This window comes from Urocitellus parryii, chromosome 3, assembly GCF_045843805.1.
Source record: "Urocitellus parryii isolate mUroPar1 chromosome 3, mUroPar1.hap1, whole genome shotgun sequence".
Classification (NCBI taxonomy): Eukaryota; Metazoa; Chordata; class Mammalia; order Rodentia; family Sciuridae; genus Urocitellus; species Urocitellus parryii.
This window is the reverse complement of record NC_135533.1, coordinates 6938643-6957237: the sequence shown is the minus strand read 5'-3', so window position 1 is coordinate 6957237 and position 18595 is coordinate 6938643. Positions and strand designations below refer to the sequence as shown.

The following is an 18595-nucleotide window of genomic DNA, read 5'->3' as shown; positions in this document are numbered from 1 at the left end:
CCCTAAAAAACTGTCTTGGTAGAATGAGACAGTGAGTTGCATCCCATCTACAAGAAGTTTCCATTTCAGCCCTAAATAATCCCTTTGTCCCCAAATCATAAATGGTTCCCATTAGTTCTTGGATTGCTTTCCGTCCCTATTTAAACAAAGAATCCCTTTCATTAGTGTTTTGTCTCTTCAAGATGATGCTGGGCCTATGTGATTTTTAAACTGAACACTTGGTTTTCCCTGCCTTGTGCTTTTCTTTCATATTTGAACCCCCCTTGCCCCACCCTCCACTTCTGCAACAAACTAGCTTAGGTAACTGTGTTGGTCTTTGGTGTCTGAGCACCTGCCGTTTCTTAGCCCTGTGCATTTCCTGGATTTCCAAATTACATGCAGCGAAAGGAATCCCTTCTCTGAAATCAGATCTGCAGAGAGCATCAGCATGGTCACTAACCAGGTTTGAGACTGTGGGTTAGACATTTATTGTGATTTTGTTGCTCTCTCTGTAACATTAGAGTATGAGAAAAATTCCTCCTTGTATTTTAGAATTCTAAAAGGATTTAGAATTATATTTTTTCTATATATTTTGTATATATTATTTTATTAGGGAGTCTTCAGGACCCCTGTGGGATAGTGAATTTTAAATTTCATCTTTCTGTTATGCTTTAAAATTTCAAAATTTTGTTATTACTATATATATTTGATGGACCTTTATTTTATTCATTTATTTACATGCTGTGCTGAGAATCAAACCCAGTGCTTCATACATGTGAGGTAAGCACTCTACCACTGAGCCACAACCTCAGCCCCTATATAAATTTTTAAAAAATATTTTTTTAGGGGTTGGGGTTGTGGCTGACGAGTAGCATGCTCACCTAGCATGCTTGAGGCACTGAGTTCAATCCTCAGCACCACATAAATGTAAAATAAAGATGTTATGTCCACTTAAAACTAAAACATAAATATAAAAAATATTTTTTAGTTGTAGATGGACACAGTGTCTCTTTTATTTATTTATTTTTATGTGGTGCTGAGGATTGAACCAAGTGCCTCACGCACGTGAGGCAAGCACTCTACCACTGAGCCACAACCCCAGCCCACACAAAATTTTTTTTTTGCATAAAGGTAATCACACCTGGGTTTTTTCACTGTTTTGTTTACTTCACCCACTTCCCCCTTTCATCACATATGCACATCTATGATGCAATCATAAAAACTGAACAGAAAAGAGGATCAAACTCTCAGTTAAAAAAAAAAAGGGGGGGGGGTAAAACTAGTGTTTGCACAATTCACCTTCTACTTACTCTCTTGTTTTCTACCTGTTGGATCTTCTGTCCTACTTTCTGGGATCCAACTAATTCTACTGAGATTTTTAAGATTTCAACAATCATAGTTTTAAAAACTTCTTAGTACTTATTTTTATTTCTAGATGTTTCCTTTTCCATAAAACTATATTTTTGTTTTATGACAAAGATAGCTTCTCCAGGTTTTCTGAATAGGTGTTTTTTAACTTTTGACCAACTATGGTAGCACATGCCTAACACAGGAGGCTGAGGCAGAAGGATTGTAAGTTGGAGGCCAGCCTCAGCAACTTAGCAAGACCATTTCAAAATAAAATCTAAAAAGGAGTTGGGGTGTAGCTCAGTGCTAGAGTGTTTGCCTAGTATATGCTAGGCCCTGGGTTCAATTCCCAGTACCACCAAAAAATAAATTAAAAATATAAATAAATAAAAGTTAATTAGCTTTTGTTCCTGAAGTAAATGATTTGTCTAGGACATTTTTTACCCTTTTATCTTGGTCTTTCTTTTTCAGGTAAAATTTATTTCTTCAAATGTTGGATAATCTGCTGGGCATTGTAGTGCATGCCTATAATCCTAGTGACATGGGAGACTGAGGCAGGATTGTAAATTTGAAGCCAGCCTCAGAAACTTAGTGAGACTTTACCCCTCCCACCCCACCCCCTGCCTCAGGACTGGGAATGGAATGTGTCTCATTGGTAGAGGAGCTGGGTTCAATCCCCAGCATAAAAATAAACAAATAAATGAGTTTGATAATCTTTGTGTATTCATTCATATCTAGAAGGTAGCAACAGTCAATTTAATTAGGCTCTTTGTATAATTGACCATGCAATTCTTCTCTGCAAAATATCTTTAAAGCTAGTGTTCCAGAGAAAAATCATTTGTGAAACATTGTTTTAGACTACAGTCTACTGATAAATCTAATTTTCTATCATCCCTCAGAATTTCAGGTCAGCCCTCTGAAAATTAGGAATTCTTTGTATAGAGTATGACTCTGACCCTAAGTATGTACACAACTTTCATCTAACATGGCAAACGGGGTAGCCCTCACCTGTTTCCTGGACTTATTTGTATTACTGCCAACATTTGCTTGGAAATTCCCTAAACTCTTGTTGCCTATAATGCATCCTGGTTCACCTGTTTAGCTCCATTACTTTGCCATAAATTAGCCATTAATCAACTGCTCACATGTTCACTCTTGAGAGGTTCACTCACTCACTCACCTTCAAGTAGCGTCTCTCTTCTGGAAGTCCCAAGGATCTACCTCCTGCCTCAACCTCTCAGCACCTGTAGTTTTTTGTTTCTTCTCAGATTAGCCACATTTTGCTGAAACCATCAGCATTTCCTTAGGAGGAACTATGTATAATCACTATGAGCCCTTCAGCATTCACATAAACAGAGGAGAGATTCAGAGAATTCATCTTATGGCTATCAGTTTCAAAATAAATAAGCCAAAATCAAATCCAAGGGCATATCAAGCCAGGAACAGAATTCACTGGACTTAACCCACAGAATCATATTCTGAAAAAAATAAAAAGTAGAAATGGCATTTAATAGATACCCCATCCTTTCAGAGGATGTACTGGAGGGATTTCCTTAGATCTTATTCAAGCTGGGATTTTATGGAGCTAGCTTAGCATTTGGGCAAAAAGTACCACCTAAGAAGGCAAGAAGAAATACCTCTTTTTCTCAATGGATAGAAAATATAATTGATAGTTTCCTTTTTTTCTTTGCTTGAGGTCCCAGGGATTGGACCCAGGGCCTCACGTGTGTTAGGCAAGTGCTACCACTGATACATCGCCAGCGTATTGATGTTTTGGAAGAGAAAATCTTTTATGGTCTCCTATATTCCTAATTTTTATTACATTCTTGCTCAAACTAGGACCCCTGTTGCTAAAATCTGTCTACTGGTGTGCTTACTGCGTTGCTGAGGATCGGGGCAACACCAGCTCTGCTTACCGCTCCCGGGTCCCCTGCCTCAACTCCAGTCAGCCTCTATCATGGCAAACAGTTGGCTAAGCCTTTTCTTAATGTCGGGCTCACTGGGAGCGCGGCAGGATTTTGTGTGCACCCTGATGTGCTCCGCCAGCTTGGACCTATAAATGAAGCCCTTCCCACAGTCGCCACAGGCAAAGGGCCTCTCGGGCCTGTGGATGCGCTGATGCCGGAGCATGTGTCCCCTTTCCCGAAAGTTCTTATCACACTCAGGGCAGTGGAAGGGTCTCTCCCCGGTGTGCAGGCCTTGGTGGCTGAGCAGCTGTGCCTTCAGGCGGAAACTCTTGTCACATTTGGGACACTGGAAAGGCTTCTCCCCGGTGTGCGTCCTGATGTGTTCCACGAGCTTCGACTGCTTGGCGAAGCCCTTGCCGCACTCACAGGAGAATGGCATCTCCCCGCTGTGCAGCAGCCGGTGCGCCTTGAGGTCAGCCTTCACGCGATAGCACTTGTCGCACTCGGGGCACTGGAAGGGTCTCTCTCCCGTGTGCAGGCGCTGGTGGCTAAGCAGCTGCCCCTTCAGGCGGAAGCTCCTGTCGCACTCTGGGCACTGGAAGGGCCGCTCGCCGCTGTGCACCCGGAAGTGCTCGGTGAGCTTGGACTGCCGGGTGAAGCCCTTGCCGCACTCGGCGCACGAGAAGGGCCGCTCCTTGCTGTGGGTGCGCTGGTGCGCCTTCAGGATGCCCTTCAGGCGGAAGCTCTTGCTGCACTCGGGGCACTGGAAGGGCCTCTCTCCGCTGTGCACTCTCAGGTGCTCGCGGAGCTTGCACTGGTGCGTGAAGCCGCGGCCACACTCACTGCAGGCGAAGGGCCGCTCCCCGCCGTGCCGCAGCTGGTGGGCTCTCAGCGTGCTCTGCAGGCGGAAGCTCAGTTCGCACTCCGGGCACTGGAAGGGCTTCTCATCTGTGTGCAGCCGCTGGTGCCTCAGCAGCTGGCCCCTCTGGCGGAAGGCCCTGCTGCACTCTGCACACCAGAAAGGCTTCTCGCCGCTGTGGACTCGGGCGTGCTCAGTGAGCTTGCACCGCTTGGTGAAGCCCTTGCCGCACTTCTTGCAGGAGAATGGTCCCTCCCTACGGTGCACACGCTGGTGGACCCTTAGCAGTCCGCTCAGACGGAAGCGCTTGTTGCACTCCGAACACTGGAAGGGCTTTTCTCCCGCGTGCACTCGGAAGTGGCTGGCCAGCTTGGACCTTGAGAGGAAGCGCCTGCCACATTCCAGGCAGGGGAAGGGCCTCTCCCCACTGTGGCTGTGGCCCCACTGCAGAGCTTCTGCATCCCCCCACGGGCAGTGCTCCTCACAGTCCAGGCCGAGTCCTGGCTCTTGTCCTGAGTGCACACCAATGCCACTTGTCCAGGAGGCTGGCCTCTCCCCTCTGTGCTGGCACTGGGGAGCCTGTGCACTGTCCGTGGAGAAGCCGCTCTTGTTGCATCTGTGGTACGGGGAAGGCGTCTCCCCCTTGTGCCCGAGATGGTGGCAGAGAAGGGTCTGTTCCTGGCAGAAGCACATTTTGCATTCAGGGCACTGGAATGGGCTCTTCTTTGTATGGACAGCCATATGTCTCAGCAAGTACTGCTTCAAATGGAAGCTCTTCCCACACTCAGGACATCGGAAGTGCCTCTGTGTCCTGGAGATATCCCACTGCTCCTGCGCATCAGCTTGTTGGTTGAACTTCTTCCAGGCCCTACATGATGCATCCTTGGAATGGCTCCTCTGGTGCTTCACCAAGTGGTTCTTTTTCCAAAACCCTTCTCCACAGACAGGGCAAGAGTGCTGGGTGCTTTGCCAGGAGGGGCCTTCCTTCAAGCCAGGGTGACCCACAGCTCTGTGACTTGGGATTTCTTCTCTATATGCAGACTTGCTGGAGCTGTGGACCACTGTAGCTAGAGCCTGTGTGTCATGTGTCTTTGGATTCATGAGGGTAATGCTGTGGTCAGGATTGAACTGGAAATGACATTTAGTTTCTCCTGATTTTACAGTTTCCTGGCTTCCTGAAATTGAAAACAAAAATTCAGTCAGTTTTCTCATCCACAGCATGACTAAGACTGTAAAGTGATCCATAATAGTGACCTGGGTGGTCTGAGAACCCAGCTTTCACTAAACTACTCAGCCATGTCATGTGGTTCTATTTCATGACCAAAATGAGTTTGGTGACAGTCTGCTGAAACTACACTCTCGTGGCTTTGCTCCTTATCCTGTAAAAACAGAGGAATGATAATACGTACATAAGAGCATTATGAATGTGATCAGGGAGCATGCATGAGGCTTGATAAGCATGGTGCCCAGCACGTCATGGCCTCTGCTGACCATGCTAACAACTTTGGGAACACCAGACTTAACCCATTTTATGTACAAACCTGCCTGGAGCCACAAGGTGATGATGACAGCGAGTTCCTAACAGACTCCTAACACTAGGGCTCTGCTCAGCAGAGGAGCAAAACTTTGGGAGTGGGTGTTACCCAACGGAGTGGGCTGTATTCTTGTTCTGTTGTAATACTACCCCTTCCTTATCTTTTTTGGATGGAATGTTCCATTGAACCTCCCCTTGTGTGCCCCCTATATAAATAAAGAATTCAGGTGGTGCTCTCTTTCAAAAGGACCCCTAAGAGCTGTCAATAGACCGTAAGAAACAGGTATTTTCTGTGTCTGTGTAATTATTTTGTGATAACCCAAATTTACCTGGGGTGACCCTGAATGATTTAGTCACGTGTTGCAGCAATGAAGGTAGATCATGAATTGAAATATTGTAGATCAGGAACTGAAATATTGAATTACTCAATAACCTACTCAAGGTTACCCAGTAAAGGCAAGAAGCACACTCAGGCTCCAAAACCCACACCATTAACCACTATGTTTTACTGCCTTTCTATAGAACATATGAGATATCAAGCTCAACCAAACAGGAAGGCAAGATTAGAGAAGCAAAACTAAGAAATCTGAATATGATATCTTAAGGTCAGCATTCTGATTTCTTAATACTCACCCCCAAACAACTCTCCCTCAATATGTGGGTCAAAATACATATCAGCAGAGTGAATCATGTTTCTGGGTTTCTGTGATTCTCCCCAGCTCTTAAAGGGCTCCTCTTCTTGTTCAATCCAGGATATTAATTCTGGCTTGGAAAGTCTATCATCTGCACAGAGAAGTCAGACAAGGCAGTTTGGTTTCCTTAAGCACTCACTATATTTAAAACACATTGTTTCTAGATTTCTCAAAATTCACCTCTGGGACAATGTATGAGATGTCAACAGATATAGAGTACAGGGTTACATGAAAAGAAGTAAAACTACCCACCCACCTAATGTGTGTCTTAGTCTTTCCAGACCTATTAGACGAGTTATGTTGTTTTAATTTTGTCATGGTCGCCATGTATGTAACAATGCCGTATTTGGTTCAAAAAAAAAAAAAAAAAGGCAGGGGCTGGGGTGTGGCTCAGCAGTAGAGCGCTCCTCTCACACGCGCAGGACCCTGGGTTTGATCCTCAGCACCACTTAAAAAATAAATGAAGGGCTGGGGATGTGGCTCCAGTGGTAGCGCACTCGCCTAGCATGCGAGAGGCACTGGACTGGGCTCGATTCTCAGCACCACATAAAAATAAAATAAAGATATTGTGTGTCCACCTAAAAACTAAAAAATAAATATTAAAAAAATAAATGAGTGAAATAAAGGTATTGTGAATAAATTTTAAAAAAACAAATGGCAAATGCTTCAATATTCTTTTTTAAAATTTTTTCTTTCCACGTTTATTGGTATATTATAGTTGTACATAATGATGAAATTTGTTGTTATATCTTTGTACATGCACACAATTTAACAATATAATCTGGCCAATATCACTTCCCTACAATATTCTTTTTTTAATATATAGTTTTTATTTTTTAGTTATAGATGGACAAAATATTTATTTTGTTTACTTATTTTTATGTGGTGCCTAGGTTCGAACCCAGTGCCTCACATGTATGAAGCAAGCACTCTGTCACTGAGCCGCAACCCTAGTCCTACCTTATTTGTAATAGCCAATCTCAGGGGTTCAATTTTATTAAATATTTATACACTGGGTGCTGGGTACTCTACCAACCAATAAGCCTAGCCCTTTTATTTAATTTATTAATTTATTTATTTTGTGGGGGTACCAGGGATTGAACTCAGGGCACTCGACCACTGAGCACATCTCCAACCCTATTTTGTATTTTATTTAGAGACGGCCTCACTGAGTTGCTTAGTGCCTCACTGTTGCTGAAGCTGGCTTTGGATTCTTGATCTTCCTCTCTCGACTTCCCAAGCTGCTGGGATTATAGGCATGTGCCACTGCTTTGGGCCCTTTTTATTTTTTGAGATAGGATCTCACTAAGTTGCTAAGGCTGCCATCCTCCTGCATTTGCTTCCCCAGTTGCTGGGATTACAAGTGTGGGTACTGCACACGGCTAGGGGCTCAATTTTAAAGCAAGTTGGCTGAGGCAAAAATTTAATTAGAAAGTGTTTTAAGCTGGGGTTGTGGCTCAGTGGTAGAGCACTTGCATAGCACATGGGAGACAGTGGGTTCGATCCTTAGCACCACATAAAGATAAATAAAGAAAGGTATTGTGTGGTTGGACCCAGAGCCTTGTATGTAAGTAGGCATCCCACCACTGAACTATGATGTTTTTATTTTTTAAATATGTACAGGTACATAAATAAAATATAATAATTGCTGATTATAAACATTCTACAAACTACCATATCATTCTGTAACTTGCTTTCTTTTCCCTTAAATATTTTCAACACTCCCTTGATAGCCCCTGAGTATCTGAATGCATCTCCACCTGTCATGTCTCTCCTGCTCACAGGCAGTCTCCAAGAGAACATCACAGGCATTTACATTCCTCTGTGTGAACTGCATCATCAGAGCACATCTTCGACTTTACCTTATGTCACCAGATTGCTCTATAAAGTGACTGTGCTAATTTACAACCTCATTTGCTTCAAATCTTGAGAACATGGGCACTATCCGATGTTTTCCTCCACCACAGTACCACAGGTAAATCTCACTGATAGAAAAATCACCTTCCATCTTGTTCCAAAAAAATTATCTTGCTTGTTCTTTGTCCTTTGTTCCACTGTGTTCTTTAGGATAAGCTTACAGGACCATAAAAAACCCTATTGGGATCTAGGTTGGAATTGCTTTGGATGCAATTTTGCATCCAATATTGCATTTTGAGGAGAACTGACAGAAGGCAGAAAGGTTCATGCAATGAACTGTATGGTTAAGAGGTTGGACAATCAGAGATATGGATGCAAGCAGAGTAAAGAAGAAATTAACTAAAGATCCCAGTCTAAAAACATTATGGCTTAACAGTGAAGAAAATTAAAATTCAGCATGATTTTGTTATCTTTTTTTTTCCTCTTAGTTTTCTTTTCTCTTTTTTAGGGCTGAGGACTGAACCCAGAGTTTTACATGTGCTAGTTAAACACTCTGTTACTGAGCTAAATCCCTAGTCCCTTCAGTATGATTGTGAACAACTGATGAATATGAAACAGATAATCCATTTGATCTTTTTTTTTTAAATATTTTTTTTAGTTGTAGTTGGACACAATGCCTTTATTTTACTTATTTTTATGTGGTGCTGAGGATTGAACCCAGCGCCTCACACATGCTAGACAAGCGCTGTACCTCTGAGCCACAACCCTAGCCCTAATCCATTTGATCTTGATGCTCACAACATTTTGGGGGTGGTGTTAAGGTCTGAAACAAGTCAAAATAACACCTGGTATTTTGCCAGGGGAATGTTAAAGTTCCTAAACAAGTCTGGATGGTGCCTGGCAAAATGCCAAAGGGAGTGATTTGAGAAGTAACAAAAGCGAGCCATTAAGTGTGGAGATTTCTTATTGGTTGACTGATGTACCTAGTTTATGCTAATTAAGATAAGCTGTGCAAAATGTATAAATAGCTCTGTTGTCCTACAATAAACGGCTTCCACTCCTGCTGTATCAAAGTACAGAAGTTATTCGTCACCCCCCCCCCCCTATTCTGCTGCAGCCGGACTGCAGCAGGGTGGCACAGGGTTCCTGATATAAAATTACATTTCTCTGCAAATTGGATTACTTTAACTGATTCTTTAGTAACAATGAAAATGAAATGTCTTGGATTACATGTTTTAGAAGCAATCCACAGATGGAGCCTGGATAACTTAACTATGGCAACAGGACAGAATACGTTTTAGAAAGCTTGTGTTTGGAGGGGGCAGTGTGCCTGTCATGAGCTGGCAGTAGTGGGGTGCAGGAAAGCTAAGGATCTTCATACACGGGTGGTATGGAGATACAGAACTGATGGCACAAGATCTAGAAGTTTAAATATACTACTTTAAATTTTAAAATTAACCAAAAGAGGAAAAAAAGACTACCAAAAATGGGGGAGGAGAAGGTAAAAAGAGAGGTATAAGAAGGATAACATATGTGACCTAATGTGTCACTTTTCATAGTAAATGATAAATTTTAGGTAAATTCAATAAATCAAGACAATAGGTATTATTGTGACGTTTAGATTGGAAGAAACAGCTTCATGAACTAAAACAAACAGGTAAAAGTGATTGCCTTAGGAGAGTTAACTGAGTGTGGAGAAAGGAGTCTCACCCTTCATTTGATGCTTCTCTGTATAGACTGATTTTTTTTTTTAGATGTTGATGAACCTTTATTTTAATTATTAATTTATATGTGATGCTGAGAATCAAACCCTGTGCCTTACATGTGCTCAGCATGTGCTCTACTACTGAGCTACAACCCCAGCCCTGATAATAGACTGATTTTTAAAAACTCTTACTTGATAAATAAGAAGAAATACAAGGAGGCTTGGGTTGTAGCTCTGGTAGCACACTTGCCTAGCATGTGCAAGGCCTTGGGTTTAATTCCCACCACCATCCCCCCAAAAAAGTAAAGAGGAAATATAAAGACCAAATAAGGAAAGAGACCAAAAAGAATATTCATAACTGGGGCTGGGGTTGTGGGTCAGCGGTGGAGCACCTGCCTAGTGCATTCGAGGCCCTGGGTTCTATCCTCAGTACCACATAAAAATAAATAAGTAAAGGTATTGTGTCCACCTGCAGCTAAAAATTAAATATTTAATAATAAAAAAGAATATTCATTACTGAAACTGCACAGAATCTTAAACACCTCAATGTGCATCCTGCCAATCAATAAATGTCAATCAACAAATATATGAAAAAATGTTCATCATCTCTAGCAATCAGAGAAATGCAAATCAAAACTACTCTAAGATTTCATCCTACTCCAGTCAGAATGGCAGCTATTAAGAATACAAACAACAATAAGTGTTGGTGAGAATGTGAGGGGAAAGGCACTCATACATTGCTGGTGGGACTGCAAATCGGTGTAACCAATATGGAAAGCAGTATGAAGATTCCTTGGAAAACTCAGAATGGAACCACCATTTGACCCAGCATCCCACTCCTTGGTCTATACCCAAAGGACTTAAAAACAGCATACTACAGGGACACAGCCACGTCATTGTTTATAGCAGCACAATTCACAATAGCTAAACTGTGGAACCATCCTAAATGCCCATCAGTTGATGAATGGATAAAGAAAATGTGGTATATATACACAATGGAATACTATACAGCATTAAAAGAGAATAAAATTGGGGCTAGGGTTGTGGCTCAGTGGTAGAGCACTTGCCTAGCATGTGTTAGGCCCTGGGATTAATCTCCAGCACCACATAAAACTAAATAAACAAAATAAAAGTATTGTGTCCATATACAACTAAAAATATTTTTAAAAAGAATAAAATCATGGCATTTGCAGGTAAATGGATGGAGGTGGAGAATATAATGCTAAGTGAAGTTAGCCAATCCCAAAAAACCAAATGCCAAATGTTTTATATGATATAAGGAGGCTGATTCATATGGGATTGGGGGAGGAGAATGAGAGGATTAGACAAACTCTAGATAGAGCAAAAGGGAAGGAGGGGAAGGGAGGGGACATGGGGGTAGGAAAGAGGCTGGAATGAGATGGACATCATTACCCTAAGTACACGTATGAAGCCACGAATGTGACTCTATTTTGTGTACAATCAGAGATATGAAAAATCTACATGTATAATATGAATTGTAATGCATTCTGCAGTCATATATAACAAATTCGAATAAAAATAAATAAATAACGGTATTGTGTTCAACTGCAACTAAAAAATAAGTATTTAATAAAGAAAAGAATATTCATTACTGAAACTGCACAGAATCTTAAACACCTCAATGTGCATCCTACCAAAAATCTCACTGCAGGGAAGAAGACCATCAGCTTCCCGAAGGGTTTAACTCTATGGGAAAGCTACGAGGAGGCCATTCCTAGGATAAGGATACCCAGGTATTTATGGGCATGAGCCAGTATGTTCCTAGGTAGAACACCATGGCAACCCAAAACTAAATCATAATGGGAAAAGTGTTGACATGTATTTAATTACCTCTGGCTACCCATATGTGTTGTCTCAAATATTCTTACACAGCAATGTCTACCCCTGAGTGAAGAATGGTAATGCTTACAGAAGTAACAAAACAATATAGGGTAAAAAGCCTTTCTGAGGACTCTCTCTTCCTGACAAAGAGGAACACCAAGAGAGACCTCTTTTAGGACCCGGTTCCAAAACTTGCCCCCAAAGCTGAATGCTCCTTACCTAGTGAGAGGAGAGTCTCATAATTGGTGATCATGACATGCTTGTAGAGCTCCTTCTGCCATGCCTCTAGATTCCACCATTCCTGCGCCGAAAAATAAATGGCAACATCCTCAAAGGTCAGAGGGAACTGAAATAACACACAAGACACAGTTGAGTGCTTCAAGATGACTGCAGCTCCTTCTCATCATTAAATTAAAAGACTTGTGCAGTAGACAACTGTTTTGTCGGCCAGCAGCCTCTCCCTTGGGGACTACTCCTTCCCCTACCCAGGCAAGTGGCTCTGCGGTTTACCACCACAGCCCCCTGCATGAGCTTCTTCATGCCTATTCAAGCTAGATATGGAAACATATGGCATAGAATGGGAACAAACACAGTTCAACTTCATTCACTTAGTATGTCATGGCCATCTTCCTAGGTCAATAGGAAGAGGCAAACTCAATTTGAGGAAACTGCATTGTATTATATGAGTACGCATCTCCCAATGATGAGATAAACCCCCACAGTTTCCATCCTCTTAAAAACAATGCCCTCATGTACTTCCTCTCCTATTAGTGCTTTCAGCTTTGTAGGATAAAGTCTAAAAATGAGAATTACCAAGTTAAAAAGTATATACATCTTTAGTTCTATTTATTTATTTATTCGTGGTGCTGAGGATCAAACTCAGGGCCTCATGGATACTAGGCAAGTGCTGTACTGCTGAGCTATAGCTTTGCTTAACATCTTAAGTTTTAAAACTTTTTTTGGTGGTTCTAGGGATCGAACTCAGGGCCTTGCACAAGCTAGGTAAGCACTCTACTACTGAACTACAGCCCCGGTTTAAAATTAATAGTTACGTTTATTATAGTTGACTTGAAAATACGATGGTTATTATTAGAACTACAAATTTTGTTAGTTTAAAATGGTCTCATTATGTAACTATACATCCCACATTTTATTGAACCATTTCTTTTACACCCAGTTTAACCTCAATTGTTATTGTCATGGGTTTATTTCCTATGGATATTAAGGTATACTTGTTTCCATTTTTAATTTATGTTCATCTTATTATATTCAATATAATAGTTTCTGAAACAAATGTTTCTTTACATTTAAATAAGATTCATTATTTTAGATTAATGAGATAAAAATTTCTGCTACAACACTATTTTGAAACATTAATTTGTTCCATCATGACTGTTAGAGAATTTGCTTATGTCCAATTTTCTCTGTGAGAAATACAAGGTCAGAGGTTCTCAATCAGGACAAATTTGTCCCCCAGGAACTACTGGGCAAAGTTTGCAGACATTTTGGATTGTCATAAGGAGGGATGCTACTGGCACTTACAGGATATGGGCCACGGATGCTCCCAAACACCCCACAATGCACAAGACAGTCTTCACATAAAAAATCATCCAGTACAAAATGTCAACAGTGGCAAGGGTGAGGAAACTTGCACATGTGAATAGAGTACAGGGCTGTGCAAACAAGCAAATTCCCACAAACATCCTTTGCACGTCTACCAGCTACCTCAGACTGCCTTGTGCTATGAGCCCATCTATACCAGGTATCAAAAACGTCCACCTCATTTCAGATATTCTTCCTTTTACTACTTCAAGGTAATGCTACCCTTGTTAAACTTACTTCCACAAGCAACTTTCCAGTAGTTTTTAAGGTAATTAAATTTCTTTCTTAATCATTTAACATGCACAAAGCTGCCATTTTATTAGGTTTCAATCTTTCTTTCTTAACATGGCACTGATGACATTTTTTAGTGTCACATGCTTGACATACCTCCTGCAAGTTCTGATTTTTTTTCTTTTGCATAGACAGAGGTTTATCTAGGAGAGTAGATATATATTCAAGGGAGAATAGGGGCAATCTCAAGAGAGAGAGAGATGCCTTTGAGGGTAAAGCAAAGAACACACATTCAAGGGAGAACGAAGGCCACCTCCAGAGGGAGAGACAGCCAGCTGTGATTTTACTGCACAATTTCACATAGCACTAGAATTTTTAGAAATGCATTACACAGCATAACTGAAAGTATGTTTTTATTTTTGTTAAATACGCTTATTCTCATCTGATTAAATTCCTTACTTTAAAAATGTTTTCTAAAAGGTCTCAAAATCCTTCATTGCTTGTTACTTTTTAAATTTTCAGTTTATAACCATTATGTTAGTAGTCACCAATGACATGACAAATTAACCATTTTTCTTCATCTTTTCTTTTAATGAAATAAACAGAACATGACAGATGACATTCAAGTTCTCTTGATTTCTATCTTCATTATTGTTCTTTTTTACCCACATATTTTATATTGGTGCATTATAGTTGTACATAATGATGATGGAGTGGCTTTACATATTTGTACATACACACAATATAACAATATGATCTAGCCAATATTATTCTTCCCTATTGTTCTTATGCTCACTCCAGTTCTCCCTTTGAGGAGACAAACATTATTATGAATGTGGAAGTTTTCAGTTCATATTTCAAAGTTAATATACATATATATCCACAAATAATATATAGTATTTCTTTGTATATTTTATACATAAATGCTTTATAATGCAACTTGCATTTCCATTCAACATTTTGAGATTTGTGTATATGTATGTATATATGTAGCTGATTTATTTTAATTTTGTGTAGTATCTGAATATGTCACAATTTTTAAACCATTCTTTTACCTACTGATCATTTCTATTCAGTTCTGTGAATTGCCTGGTCATATTCTTTGCTCACATTTTTATTGAATATAAGAATTGCTCATTTATAGTTTCATTTCTAGTAAAGGCAAGCCCTCTACTGCTGAGCTACAACCCCAGCCCCTCTAGTATTCTTTATACAATTTATGTATTAACTGAATTAATTACAAATAATTTTAGGATACAAATAATTTCCACTAGTCTTTGGTTCATTTCTTGTTTATGCTCTTTTATGTTGTATAAAATTTTCAACTTTAATGCATATATGCAATTTTTTCCCTAGGTCTCTTTGTGTCTTGTTCAAGAAATTTTTTTCTACACTGAATTCATAAAGATACACCACATTTACTTCCCAAAAGCTCAAGTTTTGCTTTTTGTTTAGATTTTTTTGAGATGGGGTCTCACTATGTTGCCAGAGGTGGTCTTGGACCCCTGGGCTGAAGTGATCCTCTTCAGACTCCCAAGTGCTAGGACCATGGCTACCTCACCCAGCTCTGGATTTTTTTTTTTAATATTTATTTTTTAGTTGTACACAATACCTTTATTTTATTTATTTATTTTTATGTGGTGCTGAGGATCGAACCCAGGGCCTTGCACAAGCTAGGCGAGTGCTCTACTGATGAGTCACAACCCCAGCCCCTGGATTTTTCTTTTTTTAATATTTATTTTTTAGTTGTAGTTGGAAACAATACCTTTATTTTATTTATTTATTTTTATGTGGTGCTAAGGATTGAACCCAGGGCTTCGCATGTGCTAGGGGAGCGCTCTACAGCTGAGCTACAGCCCCAGCCCCCAGCTCTGGATTTTTTTTTTTATTATTATTGGTTGTTCAAAACATTACAAAGCTCTTGACATATCATATTTCATACATTAGATTCAAGTGAGCTCTGGATTTTTAATGTACCTAGAATTTAAGTTTTGTGAGGTATGAGGCAGTAAGCTAACAATATTTTTTTTTCCCCAAATGAAAAAGTCACTTGTCACACTACTAATTTTTTTTTTTTAAAGACAGAGAGAAAGAGAGAATCTTTTAATATTTATTTTTCAGTTTTTGGCGGACACAACATCTTTGTTTGCATGTGGTGCTGAGGACCGAACCCGGGCTGCACGCATGCCAGGCGAGCATGCTACCTCTTGAGCCACATCCCCAGCCCTACTTTTGAAGGTCTGTGTATTTGTGCCTATGGACATTGAAACAAAGTACCACAAACTGCCTGGCTTAAAACAACAAAAATTTATTCTCTTACATTTCTGGAGGCTAGAGGTCTGAAATCAGGGTGTCAGCAATGCCATGCCCTCTCCAAGCCTCTAAGGGAGAATTAGTTCCTGCCTTCCTTTCAGCATCCCCTGGTAGCTCTTCACCCTTGGTGTTCCTGGTTTGCAGGTTCATAGCCCACTCTGCCTGCAAGGCCACATGGCTGTGCTTGTCTCTTTTTATATGGGCGCTGTTCATATTGGACTAAGGGCCTACTCTACTCTAGCAGGACTTCATATTAGTCAATTACATCTACAACCACTAATATTTACAAAGAAGGTCACAGTCTGAGGCTCCAGGAACGACGTTAATTTGGGTGGGGGAACACTATCTACATAGCGTGTAATCAGCTTCTGGGTTCACTGTTCTGTTTCTACTGCTGTCAAATCTGCACAAAACAACACTGTATTGGGCTGAAGAGGTGGCTCAAGCTGTATGCGCTCGTCTGGCATGTGTAGGGCGCTGGGTTCGATCCTCAACACCACATAAAAATAAAATAAAACGTTGTGTCCACCGAAAACTAAAAAATAAATATTAAAAAAATCTCTCTCTCTCTCTCTTTAAAACAACAACAATAACAACACTGTATTAATTCTACAGATTAGTAGTGTCATCTGAAAGGGAAATTCTCCCATCTTTGCTCCTTTTTTCAGAATCATATAAATCATATTTTTTTAACTTTATAGCTGTTTTCCCTTATATGAGGATTTGCTTTCCAGTTTGAAAATATTAAATGGAAAATTCCAGAAATAAACAATTAATAAGTCTTAAATTGTAAACTATTATTCTGAATAGCCTGCTGAAATCTCCACCCAGGACACCAATCACCCTTTTGTCCAGCAAATCTATGCTATGTGCTGGTTAGTCCCATTTCTGCTATCAACGGACTGTCCCAGTATCAAAGTTTTTGTGTTCAAGTAACTCTAACTTTACTTAATATTGGCTCCAAAGTGCTAAGAGCATTGACTGGCAATTCAGATATGTCCAAGAAAAGCTGTAATGGGCTTCATGTAAAGGAAAAAAAAAAAAAAAAGCCGGTTGCCAGGATGTACTCCTGTGATTCTAGCAGCTCAAGAGGCTGAGGCAGGAGGATAACAATTTCAAAACTAGCCTCAGAAACTTAGCGAGACCCTAAGCAACTTAAAGAGACCCTATCTAGTCTAAATAAAAAATAAAAGGGGCTGGGGCTGTGGCTCAGTGGTAGAGCGCTTGCCTAGCACATGTGAGGCCCTGGGTTGGATCCTCAGGACCACATAAAAATAAATAAATAAAGGTATTGTGCCCATCTACAATATATTTAATAAATAAATAAATAATAAAAAAGGACTGGAGATGTGGCTCAGTGGTTAAGCGCCACCTGGGTTCAATTCGTGGTACCAAAAAAAAAAAAAAAAAGTAAAAGTCCCCACATAAAAACAAAACAAACCCTGTGCTGAGACTGCTAAAATTCATAGAAAGAATCATTTTTGAATCCCTGAATTTGTAAGGGAAAAAGAAATTTATGCTAGTTTTGCTGTCACAGCTTAAACTGCAAAAGTTACAGTCACAGTGTGATAAGTGCTTAGTTAAGATAGCAAAGTCATTGAATACTGAGTTTGATATAACCATCTTCCCCTTTCAGGCATCCACTGGGGGTGGTAGAATGTATGTGTACTGTTGTTTATCCAATTGAACTTTATCTACATTTGCAAATGTTACTGTCATTTGATAAAACTGCAGCGATTTTATAAATGAATCTGTATTATACTTAGTTTTTCAACTATGAAAATGACATATCTGACACTTATTTAAAATTCTCTCTATAAACCCTAGAAAAAAAATTGTTTTACGATGATCTCAGTTCATTTAACGATTAGCAAGAATACTCAATAGAAAAGTTAGAAAAAGATAACAAAAAATTAGCTCCCGCCCCCAACCCTGACTTCAACAGAATGCTGAAGAGCTCCCCAGTTCTTGGAGCTCCTAGAGTCAACACAAACGCAGTCACAGTTTGACATCCTCGGCCTCCGAACGTCGTCTGAACCATTCAGGAGCTGGCATCCTTGGAAACACCAGGTCCGCATTCGGTGCCCCGACGTGAAGGGCGGCCGAGGCAGCACCCAGGTCGGCCCAGACCCTCAGCCCGCTCCGCGCAGCCCGCGCTCTGCGGTTTTGAGGTCCGGCGCCCGGTGGCTCCGGGACCCCGCACGGCCCCCAGGCCGGCCGCTCGCCGTCCTCGCCATCGGCGGGCGCCACTCACATGAGCCCGGAGCCCGAAACCCGCGCCCGCGCGCCGCAGCCCCTTACCGGAGCCGGCTCGCCGGTGGCTCTCGCCATCTCGCCCAGCCAGGGCGACGGCCCCCGGCGCTGACAGTCCTCGCCCTCCGCCGGCTCTCCCCGCCCCGCGGGCCCGGCCGCGCGGTGCACGCTGGGCCTCGGCACCGCCCCGCAGCGCCCCCTGCGGCCGGAGGAGCCGGCGCAACCCGCCGTCGGTCCCCGCCCCAGGCTCCGGGACCGGCGGCCGCAGAACACCCGTCCCAGGTGCGCCCCAGACTCTCCCGGGGTCTCCCAGGGAGAGAAACAGTCGCAGACCTGCCGGCAGGACTGGAGGGAAAGTGGCAATGGAGAGAGAGAAGGCAGGGACCGCGGGACGCTTCCCAGAGACAGACGGAGACGCAGCCCGCAGAGGGGCGCCCGCCGCGGCTGCTCCCATAGCGGTCTGCAGCCAAGCCC

The 18595-nt window shown here is 41.6% G+C and overlaps 1 protein-coding gene across 2 annotated transcripts; it reads right to left on the bottom strand.

The window, feature by feature from the left end:
• Positions 1–1952: 1952 nt before the first annotated feature.
• On the bottom strand, positions 1953–18256 carry Znf786 (zinc finger protein 786). 2 transcript variants are annotated; one of them, XM_077795923.1, is made up of 4 exons: positions 18170–18256; positions 11942–12068; positions 6260–6409; positions 1953–5267 (listed from the first exon to the last, which is right to left on the bottom strand). In XM_077795923.1, exons 1-4 carry the CDS (start codon positions 18197–18199, stop codon positions 3262–3264), a joined length of 2313 nt encoding a protein of 770 aa, XP_077652049.1. In that variant the 5' UTR covers positions 18200–18256; the 3' UTR covers positions 1953–3261. The 2 variants fall into 2 exon arrangements, with proteins under 2 accessions (XP_077652049.1, XP_077652050.1); XM_077795924.1 differs by lacking the exon at positions 6260–6409.
• Between the last annotated feature and the right edge of the window lie 339 nt (positions 18257–18595).

Bases quoted from the DNA above. Each gene is read 5' to 3' on its own strand.
- Znf786 (XM_077795923.1), bottom strand. From the start codon at position 18,199: ATGGCGAGAGCCACCGGCGAGCCGGCTCCG. The intron at 12,069-18,169 runs GTAAGGGGCTGC...GTGTTATTTCAG, and splicing joins CCACCGGCGAGCCGGCTCCG to TTCCCTCTGACCTTTGAGGA. The intron at 6,410-11,941 runs GTAAGGAGCATT...TTCTCTGTGCAG, and splicing joins TGAGACTCTCCTCTCACTAG to ATGATAGACTTTCCAAGCCA.